The sequence below is a fragment of the Bombus flavifrons genome, chromosome 3 (genome assembly GCF_040668555.2).
Source record: "Bombus flavifrons isolate JBK064 chromosome 3, iyBomFlav1_principal, whole genome shotgun sequence".
Lineage (NCBI taxonomy): Eukaryota > Metazoa > Arthropoda > Insecta > Hymenoptera > Apidae > Bombus > Bombus flavifrons.
This window is the reverse complement of record NC_138444.1, coordinates 15,739,993-15,757,221: the sequence shown is the minus strand read 5'-3', so window position 1 is coordinate 15,757,221 and position 17,229 is coordinate 15,739,993. Positions and strand designations below refer to the sequence as shown.

Genomic DNA, 17,229 nt, shown 5'->3' with positions numbered 1-17,229 from the left:
AAACGCTGCTCAGCCACTTAGAAATTTTATAACTCGCGCGAACGTGAGCCATACTGGCGAAATTTACGCGGAAATCCTCTCACCGAACGCTATGCCGCCATATACTCCCGTCTTTTGCTTACCATTTCTCGTCTTACTTCGCGTGGCTGGCTTTGAGGGATGGATAATTGGAAACGTTAATTACGATGACGTCTAAGCCTTGTAAATGTGTTTCCCACGTGTACGTTAATTTCAGGTGAAACGTAATAAATTATTGCGTTGAATTTTGAATATATTTCTCGTTCACTTATACCTATTATATTTGTCGGTTAAATTAACTCTTGAAAGTCGTAACTGTATTTCGTGTGTTCTATAAATGTGGTAATCGACTTGATCAGTTTTCATATTTTCTAGTTTCTGATGGAAGTATAGCAAATTAATTGTTCTGGTTAATTTAAACGATACGTAATATTTATGAAAGCTATAACAAATCGAATCTTCTAACGAAAATTTACCTCTGACAAATAAATAGATTCGCAATTTATTCGATAATAAATTAACGAAATAAATTCACAATTAAAAATGGGACAAGTAGAAATGCGTGAAATATCGATCATAAGACTTGACAGCTTCGAACAAACGTATCAAGTTGCATAAAACTTTGTAAAACATAAAATGTACAAAACCCGGTCCTGAATTTATCATCAAAGGCGAAAGAAAAGGCGTACGTGTCTATAAACGCGACAATATCGGCAATAATCCCGGGGAAGAAAATTTCTCGAACCTGCCAATCCCTTGTCGACCGTTTCAAATGCGCGTATAATTCCGGCACAGTTATAAAAACGTATCCGCTTTGAGGGAATTACAAGCAGAAATTGCTCGATTGAAGTTTCGTGGTACGGGACGCTGTCAAATCAGAGGGCCGAATAAAATGCAAACAGAAAAGCGGCGGACCGTTTAATCGAGCCAACGCAACGGGGGAGAAAGGAAAGGGCGAAAGAAGGCAAAAACGTAACGAAAACGTAACTGGTATCGTAGGTGGAAATAAAACGTGGTCGTACGTCGATTGATTCGTTTATTGAACAGCCGTCTGTCGCAGACTTCGGTTTCTCCAATTATCCAATATGTCGCCCTATCCTGATATTCCGTATCTTTGGACAATTCTATTAGCTAGAACAACCCCCATTCATAAATTCAAAATTGTTTTTTCAATGTTCCACACCGATAAAACGTTGGATTTTTTTTTTTAGTAACCATGTGCAATATCATCGCATAATAGAATTAATTATCACCAGATTTGGGATTTTTATACATTTATAGGAAACCGAAGAATTGATTTTGCGTTTAATTTTCGTCTTAATCTCATCTTCGATCAAACTGATGCAATTACTTTCTGCTGGTACTTTAATGAACATTTGTGATACTTTGCATCTTTACTTAAGAATTGATTCTTTGCTCGCTTTGCTTATACAATCACTGATATGTTTTAAAATTCCAAATTGTTTATAAAGATGGGAGAGATGCATAGAGACTTGCAAATTGAGTCGAATGATGACGGTGAGTGAATATTTTAGTCTATGTGTCGAGGCGAGTGCTCTTAAGAATGGCTAATGCATCGGAGAGGAATTTTGGTGAACGTAGTAAGCAGAGCCAGCACCGAGGAAATTTCAGAGAGAACATCTGGTTGAACCTGTTCGTGGAGTAGAAAATGCAAATTTGAGAATGAGAAAACGGATGGAAATTCGCAAAAATAACACTGTTGTCCGGTCCTTTGCAGCGATCCAGTATTTTGTTACGAAATGAAATTCTCACGATCCAAATCTTTCAGTCCTATAACACAAAATTAACCAATAAAATTCGTGACCGAAACTAATATTTGGTAGAAAAAGTTTCAACGATTTATGCAAAATACAAAGACTCGTTGGAAAATGTTCGTTTCTGTATATGACAACTATTTCGAACTGACTATAAGTAAGAAAGAAAGAAATCAATGATAACAATTCAGCTAAGGAATTCAACTCATATCACTAATACTTTTCAAAAAGGCGCTTCTGAAAAGTTTGACAGGAAGAATAAAGTCTGGCGTGAAGAAAGAAAATCTCAGATAGAAATTCCTTCGAATTTCTTCGTGCAACTTGACTTTCTGATTTTCCAGCACTCCTCGTCCACCCATCGAGTTTTCCTCTTTATTCAACCGCCCAGCTTCTCAATCTTACCCCTCCTCTTCGTACCTTACAGCTGTCTCACCTTGCAGCTTGCACCACCTTTATATTATTCTTATAGAAGATACAAGATGCAGACAGCGGCTCAGCTTGGATATTGCATTAGATCGTCTATACTAGACAGCTCAGTCTGACACTGTATTTCTCTGTGTACATGTATACACGTGTTGTTACGTACACTGACACGTAACAAGCATAGAGAACGTGTCATGAATCAGTTGCGGCCACGAGTTCGCGTTATATGAAAAAGGGCGAGAAGTAAAGGTGTATTACCGCCAAGTTGACGTAACACGATAATTGGATTTTCTGAATAACACGTTCCTTCCCGGGGATCATCGTTTATTTTCAAACGAATTTGCTTCTCTTTTTGTCTATATTAAGGTTTCCTTCAGGCAACTTTATGAAAGTTTGTGGGTCGAATGATACGTTGATTTGATAGTAAGTAAGGTTCTCTTGCGGTAGTTTAAGGGGTTCGTGAAAATGTATGTGTAAAAAGGCGCCTGAATATTAAAGGAAAACGAACAGAATATTAAAAGTAGCAAGGCACAAATATACGAACATTTGAAGATTCGTAAAGAAGACAGTTTGAAAATATAAAAATTCGAAAATTTGAATGTTTTGGTGTATCGAAATTTGAAAACTTGGAAGCAAAGAGATGTAAAAATGTGAAAATTTCTATATTTTGATATTTGAAGATTCGAAAACTTGAATGTTCGACTGTACGAAAATGTTAAGGTTCTTAAACATCAATGTTCCTAAAATTCTAAATATCTTCGATTACCTTTGGATATTTTTACACGCTAAGAGCGCATTTTCCTCTATCTTCTTCCCTTTATCTTCCCGCAAACTCTTAAATATCTCAACAAAACATCTTTTCCAGTCCGGCCACTGAAGATGGATTTGAACGGGGTGGTGGGCCACGTGGTGCAAGGGACGAGAGTCATGCTCGAATGTACTGTGCTAGCAGCCAGGCCGGCCGCCAACATCACCTGGCAAAACGGTACCGAGGTGCTGAACGAAAGTAACGACAGAATTCAAATACAAGAGGCGAAGGTCAAGGAGAATGTGAGTACTGACTTGAAAACTTACATGCGACTATGCGATGCAACTATTCCCCTTTGTTAATTCCTTGTTCTGCTTACGTGCAAGATACAAATCTTTGAAAGAAATCACACTGTTATTCTGGAAGACGTAATTCAGTCGTTATAATCAAATAGAAAGCAAGGAAGAGACATAGAATAACAGATAGAAGTTGACAGTAAATTCCAGATAAAATTGCTCGATAATCCGCGATGAACTCACAAACGTACTACATTTTACATTTGTTGCTGAGATTATTTAACATAGATTAATGATTATAGAATTAATAAACATTGAAATTATTAGCATACGATTGAAAGTTATTAGAAAATAAAGAATAATCTTTTCCTTAGATTTCGAATATTTAAAAAATGTTGTGCATCGTTGGTAATAATTTTAACATACTTTAATATCCTTCGTTAAAAGCAAACGTATCTTTTAACGACTAAAAACTTCTTTATTAAAATTAATATACTTTTTTAGCGATTCGATATATCGTTATATCATTGTTCTTTATCAAAGAAATTTTCAATTTCACATTACCTTATATTATATTTCCTTTCGTAAACACCATCCTAAAAAGGAGTCGATCCTATTCGCTAAATCACGTCGCGTAAATCAGTTTTGAATTACATTACTATTTCATAGCTAAAATTTCTTAATGGCGTTTCTTCTACGAAGTTTTCTCTTTTATCGAATGGACGATTGGCGAAGTCGCGTTAACGCGTCTGGACGTCAGCTCGAGCGCATATTTTAAGTAACAAAGTGCCGTACCAGCTATGTAAGCCGACTTGATGTCTCTTGCAACGAGTTCACGAGCAATAAACTACTTCGGCCAACGAATAAACAGAATTCGCAGTTGGTGCTACCTGAAGCGAGAAAGCAGTTATTCAAATGCAGTATATTTCGCGCGAATTTCAACCCGCGATTCCTTCAAACCGTTCGACTCGAATTAATTCGATTAGACGCGAGGTTCCAGTCGTTCGCCGAGGCATATTCCCTTTATTTTCTGATCGAGATTTTCATTATTCCGTGAAAATTGGAAACACCACGCTTTATATGCAAAGTATAACTTCACTTCACCATGACATCTCTGGAAGTGGGAGATTTCTTGATTTACAAATGAAAGTAGACCTTGTACGAGTGTTTATACATTTACGAGATATTTAAACTAATATTCTAAAATATAAAAGGTATTTTAAAAGTAAAGTACTCATTGTGTCTTTTATGGGGTGTAACAATTATTTACGTAGATTCCATTTTTTCAATCGTACTGAGAAAGATACAAATTTGCAATTTTTATTATTACAATACGTAATTTTTATCTAATTTTTCAATCATCAAATACTTAACTTTAAACGAACTCGATCAATTGGCTTCTATGTAATTTAATTAAATCGTGTAAAATTTGTGTGCGAACTAATCAAAAATATCGAATTTCAAGAGCAAATACCTTTGCATTTTGTGACGTTTGAAACACTCGACACAATAGGATCAAAAGCAAAATACTAGATAGATAATCCACGTACGTGATATTTGCGTTGAAACTGGTCTTTCACGCGATAGAGTTATTTAATCGATCAATCACTAATACATCAGAGTAACTTGATATCATGACACAAACATCATTTTCACCACGGCCACTGGTTCATTGTAGCAAATTCGATCGGTTTAACTTCATTATTGTTCTCGTCACATAGCGTCATTAAGTCAAACGATCCTACACCTATGACCACTAGAATGTAAACCATTGGCAGCTTGTAAACCTTGTATAGCACTAAAATCATACAACTTTCATTTTAAGTTGGACGCGTGAAATTTCAGGTAATCGGCTGACGATTATTCATACGAGCGTACGACGATACAAAATCAGATATCGCTTGACGCGTATGAAAAAGTAATTTCACAGATGAATACGATGTTGCTGGCTTGTCGCATCGGAAAATCATTATACGTCATTTCGTGTAGCATGTCACTGTAATAACGCGTTCACGTACCTATAGGAGAATCTGTACGGCTCGCCACCATCATAAATCCATTATGGCAATATCCGCGGCTATAAAGTCGCTTCAACTTTAGATGGCTGAATAAGAAATCGGATCACCTTATTTAGTCGTTCAGCTCTTTCTTTTTCCTTTTCTTTCCCCTTCTTCGCTTCGCTTTATTTTCTATTTGCTTTCTTACGTTTCTACTTTTTCAAATAAATAGGCTCTGGTATACGCGAAACTCTTATTACAAACAATTACTTCTTAAATGTAATCCCATTGATTCTCGCTTGTATTTTCTTTTTAAATTTTCAAATACCTTCTTTGCGAAAAATACGAAGCGCGCGAAAAGCAGTAAAATCGAAATACATTGAACTATATACAGGGTGGTTGGTAACTGGTGGTACAAGCGGAAAGGGGGTGATTCTACGCGAAAAAAGAAGTCGAAAATATAGAATAAAAATTTTTCGTTCGAGGCTTTGTTTTCGAGAAAATCGACTTTGAATTTTCGCTCGGTACGCGTGCACTTTATCACGTCTTGTTATAACGGATCTCACTGTAGATTTTTAAAAAAATAAAAAAAAATAAAAAGACTTTTTTATTCTATATTTTCGACTTCTTTTTTCGCGTAGAATCACCCCCTTTCCGCTTGTACCACCAATTACCAACCACCCTGTATATTTTAATAACATCTATTGACAAATACGATTTTCATTTCGGGTCATGTCGGTCCGAGGAGAACGGTAAGATTCAAATTGTTGTTGAACGTTTGTAATTTGGAATTTATTTCTAAACTATTTTTAGTTGGAATTTGAAGGCTACTTTATTCTTATGTTTCATTCGCACGATGAAGATGATCTAGTTCGAACTGAGAAGCAACGAGCGTTAATCGTTGACCCAATAGAGAGCTAGGGATTATGTTATCGCAATTATATAGATTTAGATATCTAACGGTCATCGTTTCGCGTGCAGCCACGTACGCGTCGCGTCGTGGTATCATAATTAGCATCGTTTACGGAGTAGCTGATTATGGCACCGGTGACGTAACGATCGAGTCGTACGGCGGCGGTATACGTGGCAACAGACAGAATTTACATAGGGCCGAGCAATTACATGCCGCAAATGCTCGCCGATGCAAACGAGCCGCGACGTGTATGCGAGATTAAGCGGATCCGCTTGGACAGCTTCGATCCGTTTCGTCCTTCTTCCCGTCTTCGACCTATCCGAATTTATGGAACAGAAGGTGCGAGCAATTCGTCTTCTCGAACTTATAGTGAATATAAACGCGTTGAACAGCGGAGAAGTAGCAGATATTTCTCCTTCTCAACTTTCACCTAATCATCTTGCTTCTCGTTTCGGTAACGGAAATTTCTAAATCGAAAATATTATAATTAATTTTTATCCACTTATAGGAAGTTTGAAAGTTCAAGATTGCACTTCTGTGCAATATAATATAGAAAAATATATAAAAAAAATAGGAAGTACAGAGCTTTCTATAATATCGCGAATAATATAATTCTTTTTATCGAGATTTTACATTTTTAATTATATTCTCTGGAACATTCATGGAATATCGACAACCAAATGGCCCCGTTGGTTCATCGAAATACAGTTTCGTTGATGTTATGAAAAGAAATGATGGATTCGAAATATGAAATGTTAGTTTCTGCGATTCATGAATTCGAAAGATGCATGACAGGTCGTGTCATGAATTAGAACGCGATAAATCATTATACAGATCGTGTTATGTTCTTTTGAGTTGCCAAGTTGAAGAGTAAAACGTTCTTTTCACGTTGATAAAGTAGCAGATCTTTTTCTGCTTCCATATACTGAGCTAAAGATTTTCAAGAATTTCATGTTTGTTAAAGTTTGACCATTTAAATATTTCTGCTTTATTCGTTCTATACAAACCGTTATTGTTATTTTAGTTAGTTCTCCTTTATTTTTGTTTTGCTCGAGTAATTAATCGGTTGTCAGACTCGGAAATATTCTTCTTTAAGTAATTCAGGCAACAGTTCTTCTGCTAAAAAGAGAAAACCGTTTAAGATGCTGTTGGCGTTTAAAAAAATCGTCAGAATTCAAGAAACGAGAGCAAAAAGCTTCTTTATAACGAGCGTTACAGTTGCGACGGGAGATTCTTGATCGTTGTTATAAACTAGGAGTAAGTTTTAATTAACTGTAACTGGTAATTGAATTAGACCGCGCCTGCACCTACATCACGGCGCCACCCACTTGAAAACTTGCATTATTGATTCTACGAGGTAACAACATTCGTATCAGTTCACCATGTTTTGTTTTTATTATTTTGTGTTCCTGCATTTTCACGATATCAGCATACCGACATGTTATCAAAGAAACGATAAGACTTGGTCGTTCGGTCTGCCTTCCATTACGATCGATTAGGATAAATACTCCTCGTACATAGGGTGAATCAATAGCCAGCCATTAGTATACTTTTAATACTCTTAAAATGAGTCTAACAATAGAAAATTAATTTATCAAAAGAAAGTTTAAGAGTTTGCTGAATGAGTAAAAATGAACGAGTTAAAAATTATAGTTGGTTTGTTATAAACTATTCTCTGTTATAAATGATTGTATCATAGGGGATGAAAAGAATTTTTATAAAGTGATTTTATATACTAATATGATGATATATTTAAATTTATCAATTTCTAGTGGCTAATTATTTTAAACTTGAATATTTCCTGATTTTTATTTTATGATAATTTTAGCTTCCACAATATTTATATAATGCGCCTTACGATCGATTAAAAATTATCATTTGTCTCAGAATGAGCTAGTTATAAGATATTTATCGAATCTTGCAAAAACAAGCAAACTAAACATTTCAAATAGCAATCTATCGATTTCGTTATTCTCGCAAAAGACACTGTATCAAAATTTATATAGGATTATCACAAAAAGTCTCTACTAAATCCAATATTCATCGTTTTCACGATTCTCTCGGAACAGCAAACACGATTGTTCGCGAAATAATTACCAGCGCAAAATATCAAAGAGAAATTTTGCGAACGTCACACTGCAATCGTGGAGGACAGATCTTTTTCTTATTTTTACTTTCTGCCATTTTTCTCGTTATTACGGTTCCGTCTCGCGGAGGAACGAACACATGTACACGATGACTCGTGAACAACACACTGAAAAATACGTTCGGGGGAAATAGTCGCGGGATTTTCAATGACGTTGTCCTCGCTCAACGCTCGCAGGGGATGTCACTATTTAAATTAAACGACGATGCCAGGAAGAAAAATTCAATAACGTTGTCGTTCTACGATAGATCGTGGAATTTTATAAGCTGATGAATTCGTGGGACGGTACAGGTATAAACGTGGTATTAATCCTCTTTTCTTTCGGGTTTTTCCTTGTTCATAAAAAAGGAGGAGAGAGAACCGAAGTTATATCATTATTGAATTTTTGAATAGCCAAAGGTTATTAAATTGGCTATATTTAAGATCCTGGTGACTGAAATTGATTTAGAGCAACATATTTCGGTTGAAAGAATCGATTTTTTGGCATTTACTTAAAATTTAATAAATATTCTTCCTGCTGGTTAGAAATTGACGATATTTTGTTAATGTTGATAATTTTGGATCTTAATTGCCGAAATAATGGTATAAAAACACTAAGTTTACACTTAGAATTTGTATTAAAATAATTATATATTTATTTGATAAACAATTTCCAGGATATTCATCGATACACACTTGCACGCGTCTCAGCACTTTCCTTGTCTCGCCTTCTTCCATACCAGACTGTTAACTGACTGAACAGTTTACATTCCTTTGTTTCGAGACGTCGCGCACACACATACTTTGGCACGCTCATATTCACATACATGTATCACTACCACACAGCTAATCTAGTCTAGCACATAAAATTATACATATCTCAATAGTTAAGTTTACGATTATCAGATCGAGAATACTCTACAAAACAAATTTTTTATTTTACTCATACGTATATAATAAGTATTCTTAAGACGAAGTATATTTTCTATCGTTCCAAGAATATCAAAACAAATGCTTTCGAAAAGAAAAAGTAGCATAAAGATTCTCCCATGAAATCTGCTTATATTTCCAATCGAATGATGAAAAATCCAATTATCTGTGCATTGTACGTCTACGCATAGGTATACAAAGACAACGAGAAATCAGTGAAATTAAATTGTGTCGCATCAGTACGATGGTGCAGCAACGAATACGGCTTCAATTTTACTCCCATAGATTTCCTATCGTGTCTCGTTTCTTTCATACGATTTTCCGCACGTGTATCGGCAATGTGACTCAAAGAATCGATCGACTCATTGTTCACTACGGCTCGCGAAAGATCTCGTTGAATAGCGAAAGTAAAGTTGCAAGTTACGGCATAACATCCAGAGATATGATCCCCGTCGACAGCTTTTCCGTTAACAGATGATGCTATCGACGACTTAATATATCTTTTTCGCTTTCTATGTTCGCAGAAGGATGGCACGCTGCAGACCACAAGTTCTCTGGCTTTTACGGCGTCCGTGTACGACAACGGAAGAACGTTCAAGTGTTACGCTGAGAACTCAGTTACACGTTCTGAAGACATGAAACCGATGATAGAATCGATAACCATCGAAGTTTTATGTAAGTGAACCATAATTCTTGACGTATCCGTCGCTGCTTACCGCCATAACGAACTCTCCTTTCCCTTTGCTTGCCTCGTCGTGGACGCATAAAGTGCTCGTCCAACGATTTTTATGCTTCGCCTTTCTCTATTGAGTCTTTCAAAGAAGGAAACAGTTTAAGTATTTATAAAAGGAATGCGATACGGCACCGTATAAAAGTGTAAAGTTCCTTTTTTTAACGCGTGTTCTATAAGTTTTTACGTGTTTCTTGAGAACACGAAGAAAATTGAGAACGTAATACTTGAAACGTCTTAAGATTGTTTGCGATATAATCTTTCGGTAATTTGTTTCTTATTTTACCTTTTGAATGTTTCAATGCGAATGCTCATTTTAGGGTGTCCTCGTTTATACGTCTAAATCTTGTATATATATCCAAATGGGTGTAAATTACACGCGTTAAATTGCAAGCCTGTGAACAGGGATAGAGATTACTAGATTACTTAATGGCGGACACTCTGTCACCCCCATTAGTAATGAAATCACAAATAGTTAACGCACGCTAGTGGCCATTAAAAGGCGATTATAGATTGCAATAAACGTTTAAGTCTTTTAACGGCTGAAGCGGAAAAATATGGGTCACGCGTAGTGCGCTATTAAAACCGGATATATGTAATTATAATAAACGAATACAGGAATGATCTAATTATACGTAGCTCTGAACCTCTTACCGGAGTCAAGGGGCTGCGATATATTTAAAATCTAATAACCTTCTTTCCCCATTTTCGGTTCTTTTTGGCCTTAAAATGTCCACCGCTTGTCACGAAAAAAAGACAGATGAAATAAATATTCTTGATAAAGGAACATTTTAATAATAGATCGCATATAGATAATACTACATATAGATAATAGAACATATAGATAATAGAAAAAAGATATTGATCATTGCATGACAAATAACTATTTGAGAAAAAGTAATACATAAGATCGCGTAGTTTTTCAAAATAAAATTTCATTTCAATATTTTTATGACTCATCAAGCTGTTAAGAAAGCCTTCTGCAAGAAAGCTGAATGTGTTTTCGGTCGCGAAATATTCCCCTGCTGTTTAATCTCACCCGCTCCCCGCCCTTTTGAACGCAATTAAATTGCAGTAACGAGCTGCGAGCAAGATAACGATGCATCTTCCCTTTTGTCCAGAATTTATGATATTTGCACCATGTCGCGGACGAGTATTTATATCCGGAATCGTCGCGCTTTTGGAACAAGGAGAAATGGCTTCCAGCTACGTTCGATAATAGGAATTACGTCGTTGAAGAAATTAGAATGTTTTGTTTGGAAAGGAATTAAAAGAGATTTTTTAACTTGCATATTGGAGTTGCATATTATTAGTAAAATTTATCGACTAAAATTATTTCAGCACAGGATAACTTCAAAAATATTGCTCTACGTAAAGTTCTTCATTTTGAAATTATGTATAGAATTATCTAACAAAACTATCGTGACGTGAAACGATTTTGAACAATATTATTCTATGTGTTATAAAATTACTGAAATACTTATCCAATAAATTTATTATAAGGAAAAAAGTTACATATATAATTATCTCATAAAAACTCTTTCGATAATAATTTTGAAAAAAATTTTTTAGTATAATCAGCAACATTGGATTTAACATTGGATTTGTTAATGATAATAGGAAAAAGACAAAGATCATTTTTAAAATGCAGATACAGTAATTTTACGTACAGACGAGGAGCATATATGATATTAAAACGACTAGAGAATAAAGTTCGAGAAATGTTGAACAAGGGAATGTTAATTTTAGAATGGAAATACAACGTGGTAAATAACCTTACCTTACGTAGTTGTGAAACTGTGGTGTATATTAAAATAACTAAAAAGTAAATTGGAAGACCAAGGAGAGGATTGTTATTGTTGAACAAACAAACGTTATTTCTGGGATGGAAAAGTAGCCGCTGCAAAACAATTTTGCATAGTTTCCAGAATCCTACGTCTACTAAGCGTAGCAAACTACGAAACAATGAATTTGAGGGCTCGTAGTAACTGAAATTTATTATAAAAATTCAGTTCAATCCAGTAAACATTCTTAACATTGATTGATCTCCAAAAATATGAATAAACAATAATTAAACACGCAATGAGACACGAAAGTCAATATCAAAATTAATTTTCATCATACGTTTACGGTGTAATATAAAAAGTAAGATGTAAAATACACAAAAAAAAAAAAAAAAGAAACGAAATAAGTATATGTTGCTACAGAACAACGACGAGTGTGGATTTTTAGACGAGTGTGGATTTTTAGACGAGTTCATATTTTCCGGAACGAAAGTAAAGAAATAGAGCTTCGATAAAATTTTATTTTATCTACTAAAAATTAAAACGAGTAGTATCCTACAATAGATGTTTACAATAGTTTTACGTAACACACGCGTTTTATGTATCCTTGCATCTTCAAAATTTCGCATAAATGCATAAGAATTCATAGCCTGATATTAGTCTGTCAGTTAAAAAACTAAAACGAAATTAAACCGAATTGAGACAATCAGGAGATCAGGCAAACTGAGAAAGAAAAAAAGAAAGAATCGCTATCGTACGCGTTTCTCGTCGAAACAGTCCTCGTGGCCATTGTCATCCGAGCCCATCGATAAAATTACTATTCTCGTACGTTTGTCTCTGGAAAGGTACTAAACGCTGAAAGCACGATTAGAACGAAATTTTACCGATCGGAGAACAGTTAGTTCGCAAAAAGGATCGTAAAGAATCGCCTGTAATTTAACTGTACCGATCCGGAGGAATAAAGGCACAGAATGATCCCGACGTTCTTCCGGGGAGTGGAAATGGTGGCTGAAGTAGACTTTTTCGCGGTGTTTGATCAACGTCCAATATAGTCGGCCTGAAATTAAGTTACACTTCACAGGTCACGGTTGTACATGTATATATTCCTGTTTTATCGCACCATCTCCAATTTGCGTTTTCGCTCTCGCACAAAGGGTATAATCGTAGATTCAATTAAATCGAATTAGATCGTTCGATGCTCATTCGACTGGCGGTCTCGTAATTTCACAGGGGAAAAAGCAAAACGAACTAGCGTTGCGCTCGAAACTTCTCTACGTAGCCTTTACATGCTTTTATATGTATATTAAAACGTTTCGTAAGCCTAGTAAATTTGTTTTTCTATCGAGTTTAACATATCGTTATAAAAGCATCTTCCTCCTTTCCTACCACCTCTCTCTATTTACAGATCAACTTTTTTATCCTTAAAACGGATATAGACAAGAAAAGGATTGATTTTCGTTATACCTAACTAAGCGAGATTCGATACGCGAGTCCGATAGAAAATCCGAAATAATAGTTGTCGAAACGTTTGATAGTTTCCTAATGATTCTTTAAGTTCGCTAAAATTTTCGTAACTTTCCTAATACTTGTCGACGAGGCGTATATATTTTTTTATTTGTCGTATCAGAAATGCAAAAAAACTTCTGGATAAAGAAATAATTATTTTCTAAATCGTTCATTCCCTGTTCTCTGGCATTTTATTACGCTGTAAAAAAGTTAATCCTGTTTATATATGAAATCTAATAATTATTCGAACGATGCTTTCATCTAGCAGACTAACGTTTAGTATCTCTCGATTACACGAGCCAGACGACGAAAAGATTCCGTCATAACGACACGAGGAGGACAAGACGGATAGCCTCGCGTCTGGTTGGTGTTTCCATTTAGGTCTGGCGGAATAGGTGGAAAGGGGAAAGTTTCGTTTTCGTAGCCAGCAGGAAAACTATCCACGGATTGGAAACGTGAAACTCGCGCGGACCTGGCGCGTTTCCAGCTTCTCTTCCCCTTTAGACAGGCCACTTTCGCGACTACGTACTTACGGGGGTTTTGTTTTATGCCGGGCATTTTGTGCCGTCGCGTTTAAACATATCTCGGAACGCGGACGAGGCTGCACCTTCCGCTTCCTAGGACTTCTCTCCGGGCACACGCGTTATTTTAATTCCAGACGCCTCGCGGCTACGTATTCTCGGATGGCGGACGCGTGGATTTCCCAATTCTACAGCCTGCGCGATACCAACTCTGCGATAACCTTTGTGTCCGTACATTGCTAAAGTGCGTTATTTTAATACCATGCAGGTACTATGAGAGTAAGAGTTGGAAATTTCGTGGATTTATGACATCTATTTACCGAGAAGAGTAAAAAGTGTTTAGCGCAAATATTGGTTTTTCGAAAGGACGATTGAAATTATTACAAATTTTCTGATATTTTTCTTTCGCTTCAACCTCCAAAGTATTTAATTTTATTTTACAAATTTTGCAATTGTAGGTCTTTTACCTGTTTGTTTGTTAAAATTTTTTACGAGATTATTCTTGAATTTTTTTTAGATATTTTAGATCTTAGAGAAATTTTGGATCTTTTATTAGCATCGATTCGATATTTTCAACTAAATTCCCTTCTCTCCTCGAAAATATATTTCTACTTTGATGTTTCCTCGAAAATGCAGTGGACGCGCGTAAAATCGATCGAATCATTATATTCTCGTTGCACCCGTTATAAACGGGATAGTAAATTTCGCGATTCACGCCTTTCCCTTTGCAGCTATATATCCTTCAATTTGGCTACGTGTTCCGTGACGTCATATTTTTCACTTTCCTCTTTTTACGTGAACACGTGCTTCGGCATAAAACCTTGGCGAGATAAGATCCTCTCAACGCCGCTCTTTCATCTTCGTGACGAGAGTTTCCACATTTTCACAGGGACGCTTTTAATTGAATTATCTCCGTGTTCTGATTAAAGAACGGCACGATACAAGCGAACGAAACAGCCACGACTACTCAAAAGTAAGATACAAACGTTATCAGTGAAAATGTTAGTGGGCTCTTCTCCATATTTATTTTATAAATTAGCATATGTACGCGTTTAACATAAAGAATAATTTGTCTGTTGCAGATCCACCTATAGTAACAATTAAACCAGAGAACATCACTGTGAACGAAACCGAAGATTTTATAGTATTCTGCGACTACGAAGCGAACCCGGCCACTCTGTTAAAAACAGCATGGTAAATATATCGAAATTCATTTTTAACATTACTCGATATTTGCTAAAAATATTAATTCTTTTTTTATTAAATCTACCATTAACAATTAATAACTAATGCCTATTAAGTATTAACGATTAACCTCTAATTTTATTTATGTCTCTAAAAATGTTCCAAACAACGACGTCGATATTTCCAGTGTTCTATAAAGACGATATATGAAGTTCAAAAGAAATCTCGGTGCTTTCGAATAATAGATTGCTCGCATTTATATACGCGAGTGTGTATAATCCGTTGAATTTACCAATGCCGGAGCTATTAAAAAGAAAACAGGAATACATTTATTGCTCTTAATCCGCCGTTTAGCGCACGAATTAGTTTGAACGCGCGTTATTTCGCTCGAATCAACTTGTAGCCTGTATAGCCTGTGTATAGCCTTGTACGAGGTTTATGGTGTACTTTCGTAGTCGTAATAGGAATTGATAAAACGCGCTGAAACGTAAATTGAATAAAAATAGGGGGGAAAGAGGAAGAAAATCAGAAATTTATGTTGCCTGTCTTTACCACGTGGTTCTCTGAATCACGTAAATCTATGTTTTTCATTCTTCAGATGTTGACACGTTCTCTCTTTCTCGTGAACGATTTTGCTCGTTTATCAAGCTTCCTACTTCCGAACTACCACGGGGAAGTTTAGTCGTTTTATAGTACCTTTTCACAAGATCGATCTAGCGTTCTTTGTAGAAAAAGGAAATAGATAAATAAATCGGCGAAAAAAAAGGAGAGAGAAAATTGCGGACAGGCAATTTAGCAAGAAATTATGATAGAATGCTGTTGTTAAAAGTAAGGTAAATTGTTTGACGTTGAACGTGTATTGAATTACGCTGTAACTCTTGCCGTGAATAGAGTAATTGGCTCGGAAGTATATTGAAATTTTTTTATTACTCTACTGTCTTTTGTTAACTTTTTATAATTCATTGTTCCTACCTATAATAGACGAAGCTTTTATTTTTATCTTTTCTGTTTGCGTGTTATTTACTTATTAGTTAGTTGTTCACAGTCGAAGTTTGAAAAATAGTTTAACGAACATTTAGTTCTTACTTTGTCACAGAAAGCCTGTATAAGAGGAAATGATAAAACTACAGGCATATTCGAGTATAAAAAAATTCTACGTATGAAACGCGAAACATAAATCGCGAAAGTATCCCAAAAAGCAATACTTCTCAACTCTGACCTGTACGTTCCCTTTTAAAAGCCATCGCAAATATTCTCAATATGTTCAAGAGTACATCAGTTCCACGCGAATATGCGATATATCGATTCGTTGTAACAGAATAATTTCCTTCTTTTTTCGTAATTATTCCTTTCCTCTTTTACCTATAAACATTAAATACCTTTATATTTGATTAAATATCGTTGCACTGAATACTACCGATACCAATGAAATTTCTCTATATTTGTTTTGCCTCCATTTTTCAATATTACAGTTTAACTAATTTCTTTGGTTTCTCAATTAAATCAGACTAAGACAAAATTGAAACAAATTTAATCAAAGACACCGTAATTTTTCCTCTTCCAACAAAATCGTATTTTCCTTTCTCATAAAACAATTTCGCGGTATAATTCGTACACGTCCGATTCTCAGTTCGATTCAACACGTATTTAACGCCAGCAGAATATTATTGATCAAAGAGACATTAGACTTTATTGATACCTACTTCCGCTACCTGTCTACTTATACTTCTTTTTACAGATATCTCTTCCTTATCGTATAATTTTTCTCTTATAACGTCCCGTTTCTGCTTTTTCCTTTATCACAGAAACCCTTGCCGCTCATCAAAAGCTCGTTCTTTCCTCCCTTCGTACGAAACACCAAAACACCATCGTTCTATATTCTGCTCATCGGTCGCCAATAATGGCGTTCCACGGAACGCATTAAACGATGGTTAAACGCGTTATCCTAAGAAGCGTTAAGAGGCACCTCGATCGAGCAGCATTCTCTCCTTCCATGAGAATCCAGCGTTCTCGGTTTTCTCTACAAAACTGCTCTGTAGAGTTTATTGACGGCTCGCGCGAGTTTATAGCGTTTCGCCCAACCACGGCTAACTGTGTTATAAAAGAGGACGGAAGTAACTGGAAGTTAATCCTCGGACGGCGAAGATTGGATTGAACTTGGCCCGCGACGATACAGATTCTTTATCGACTTAATGTAATATTATAGAGAGCAGCCAAGAGCCGTTTTATGGGCGCGGTTTTAAGCTTTGCCTTGAAAGGTATACCGTGGATGTGCTAC

At 35.8% G+C, this 17,229-nt stretch overlaps 2 protein-coding genes across 17 annotated transcripts in view; one reads left to right on the top strand and one right to left on the bottom strand.

The window, feature by feature from the left end:
• Positions 1 to 17,229, bottom strand: part of kar (monocarboxylate transporter 10-like protein kar) — a 179,220-nt gene that overhangs the window by 41,769 nt on the left and 120,222 nt on the right. The window lies entirely within an intron of this gene.
• Positions 1 to 17,229, top strand: part of nrm (neuromusculin) — a 433,949-nt gene that overhangs the window by 347,888 nt on the left and 68,832 nt on the right. For all 15 annotated transcript variants that reach the window (XR_011172628.1, XR_011172629.1, XR_011172630.1 and 12 more), the window contains 3 exons: positions 3,082 to 3,266; positions 9,750 to 9,900; positions 14,849 to 14,960. Coding sequence is in view for 11 of the 15 variants with exons in the window: in XM_069109818.1 (XP_068965919.1) it covers positions 3,082 to 3,266; positions 9,750 to 9,900; positions 14,849 to 14,960 (448 nt within the window). In the remaining 4 variants the exon portion in view is untranslated. The remainder of the gene's footprint in view (positions 1 to 3,081; positions 3,267 to 9,749; positions 9,901 to 14,848; positions 14,961 to 17,229) is intronic.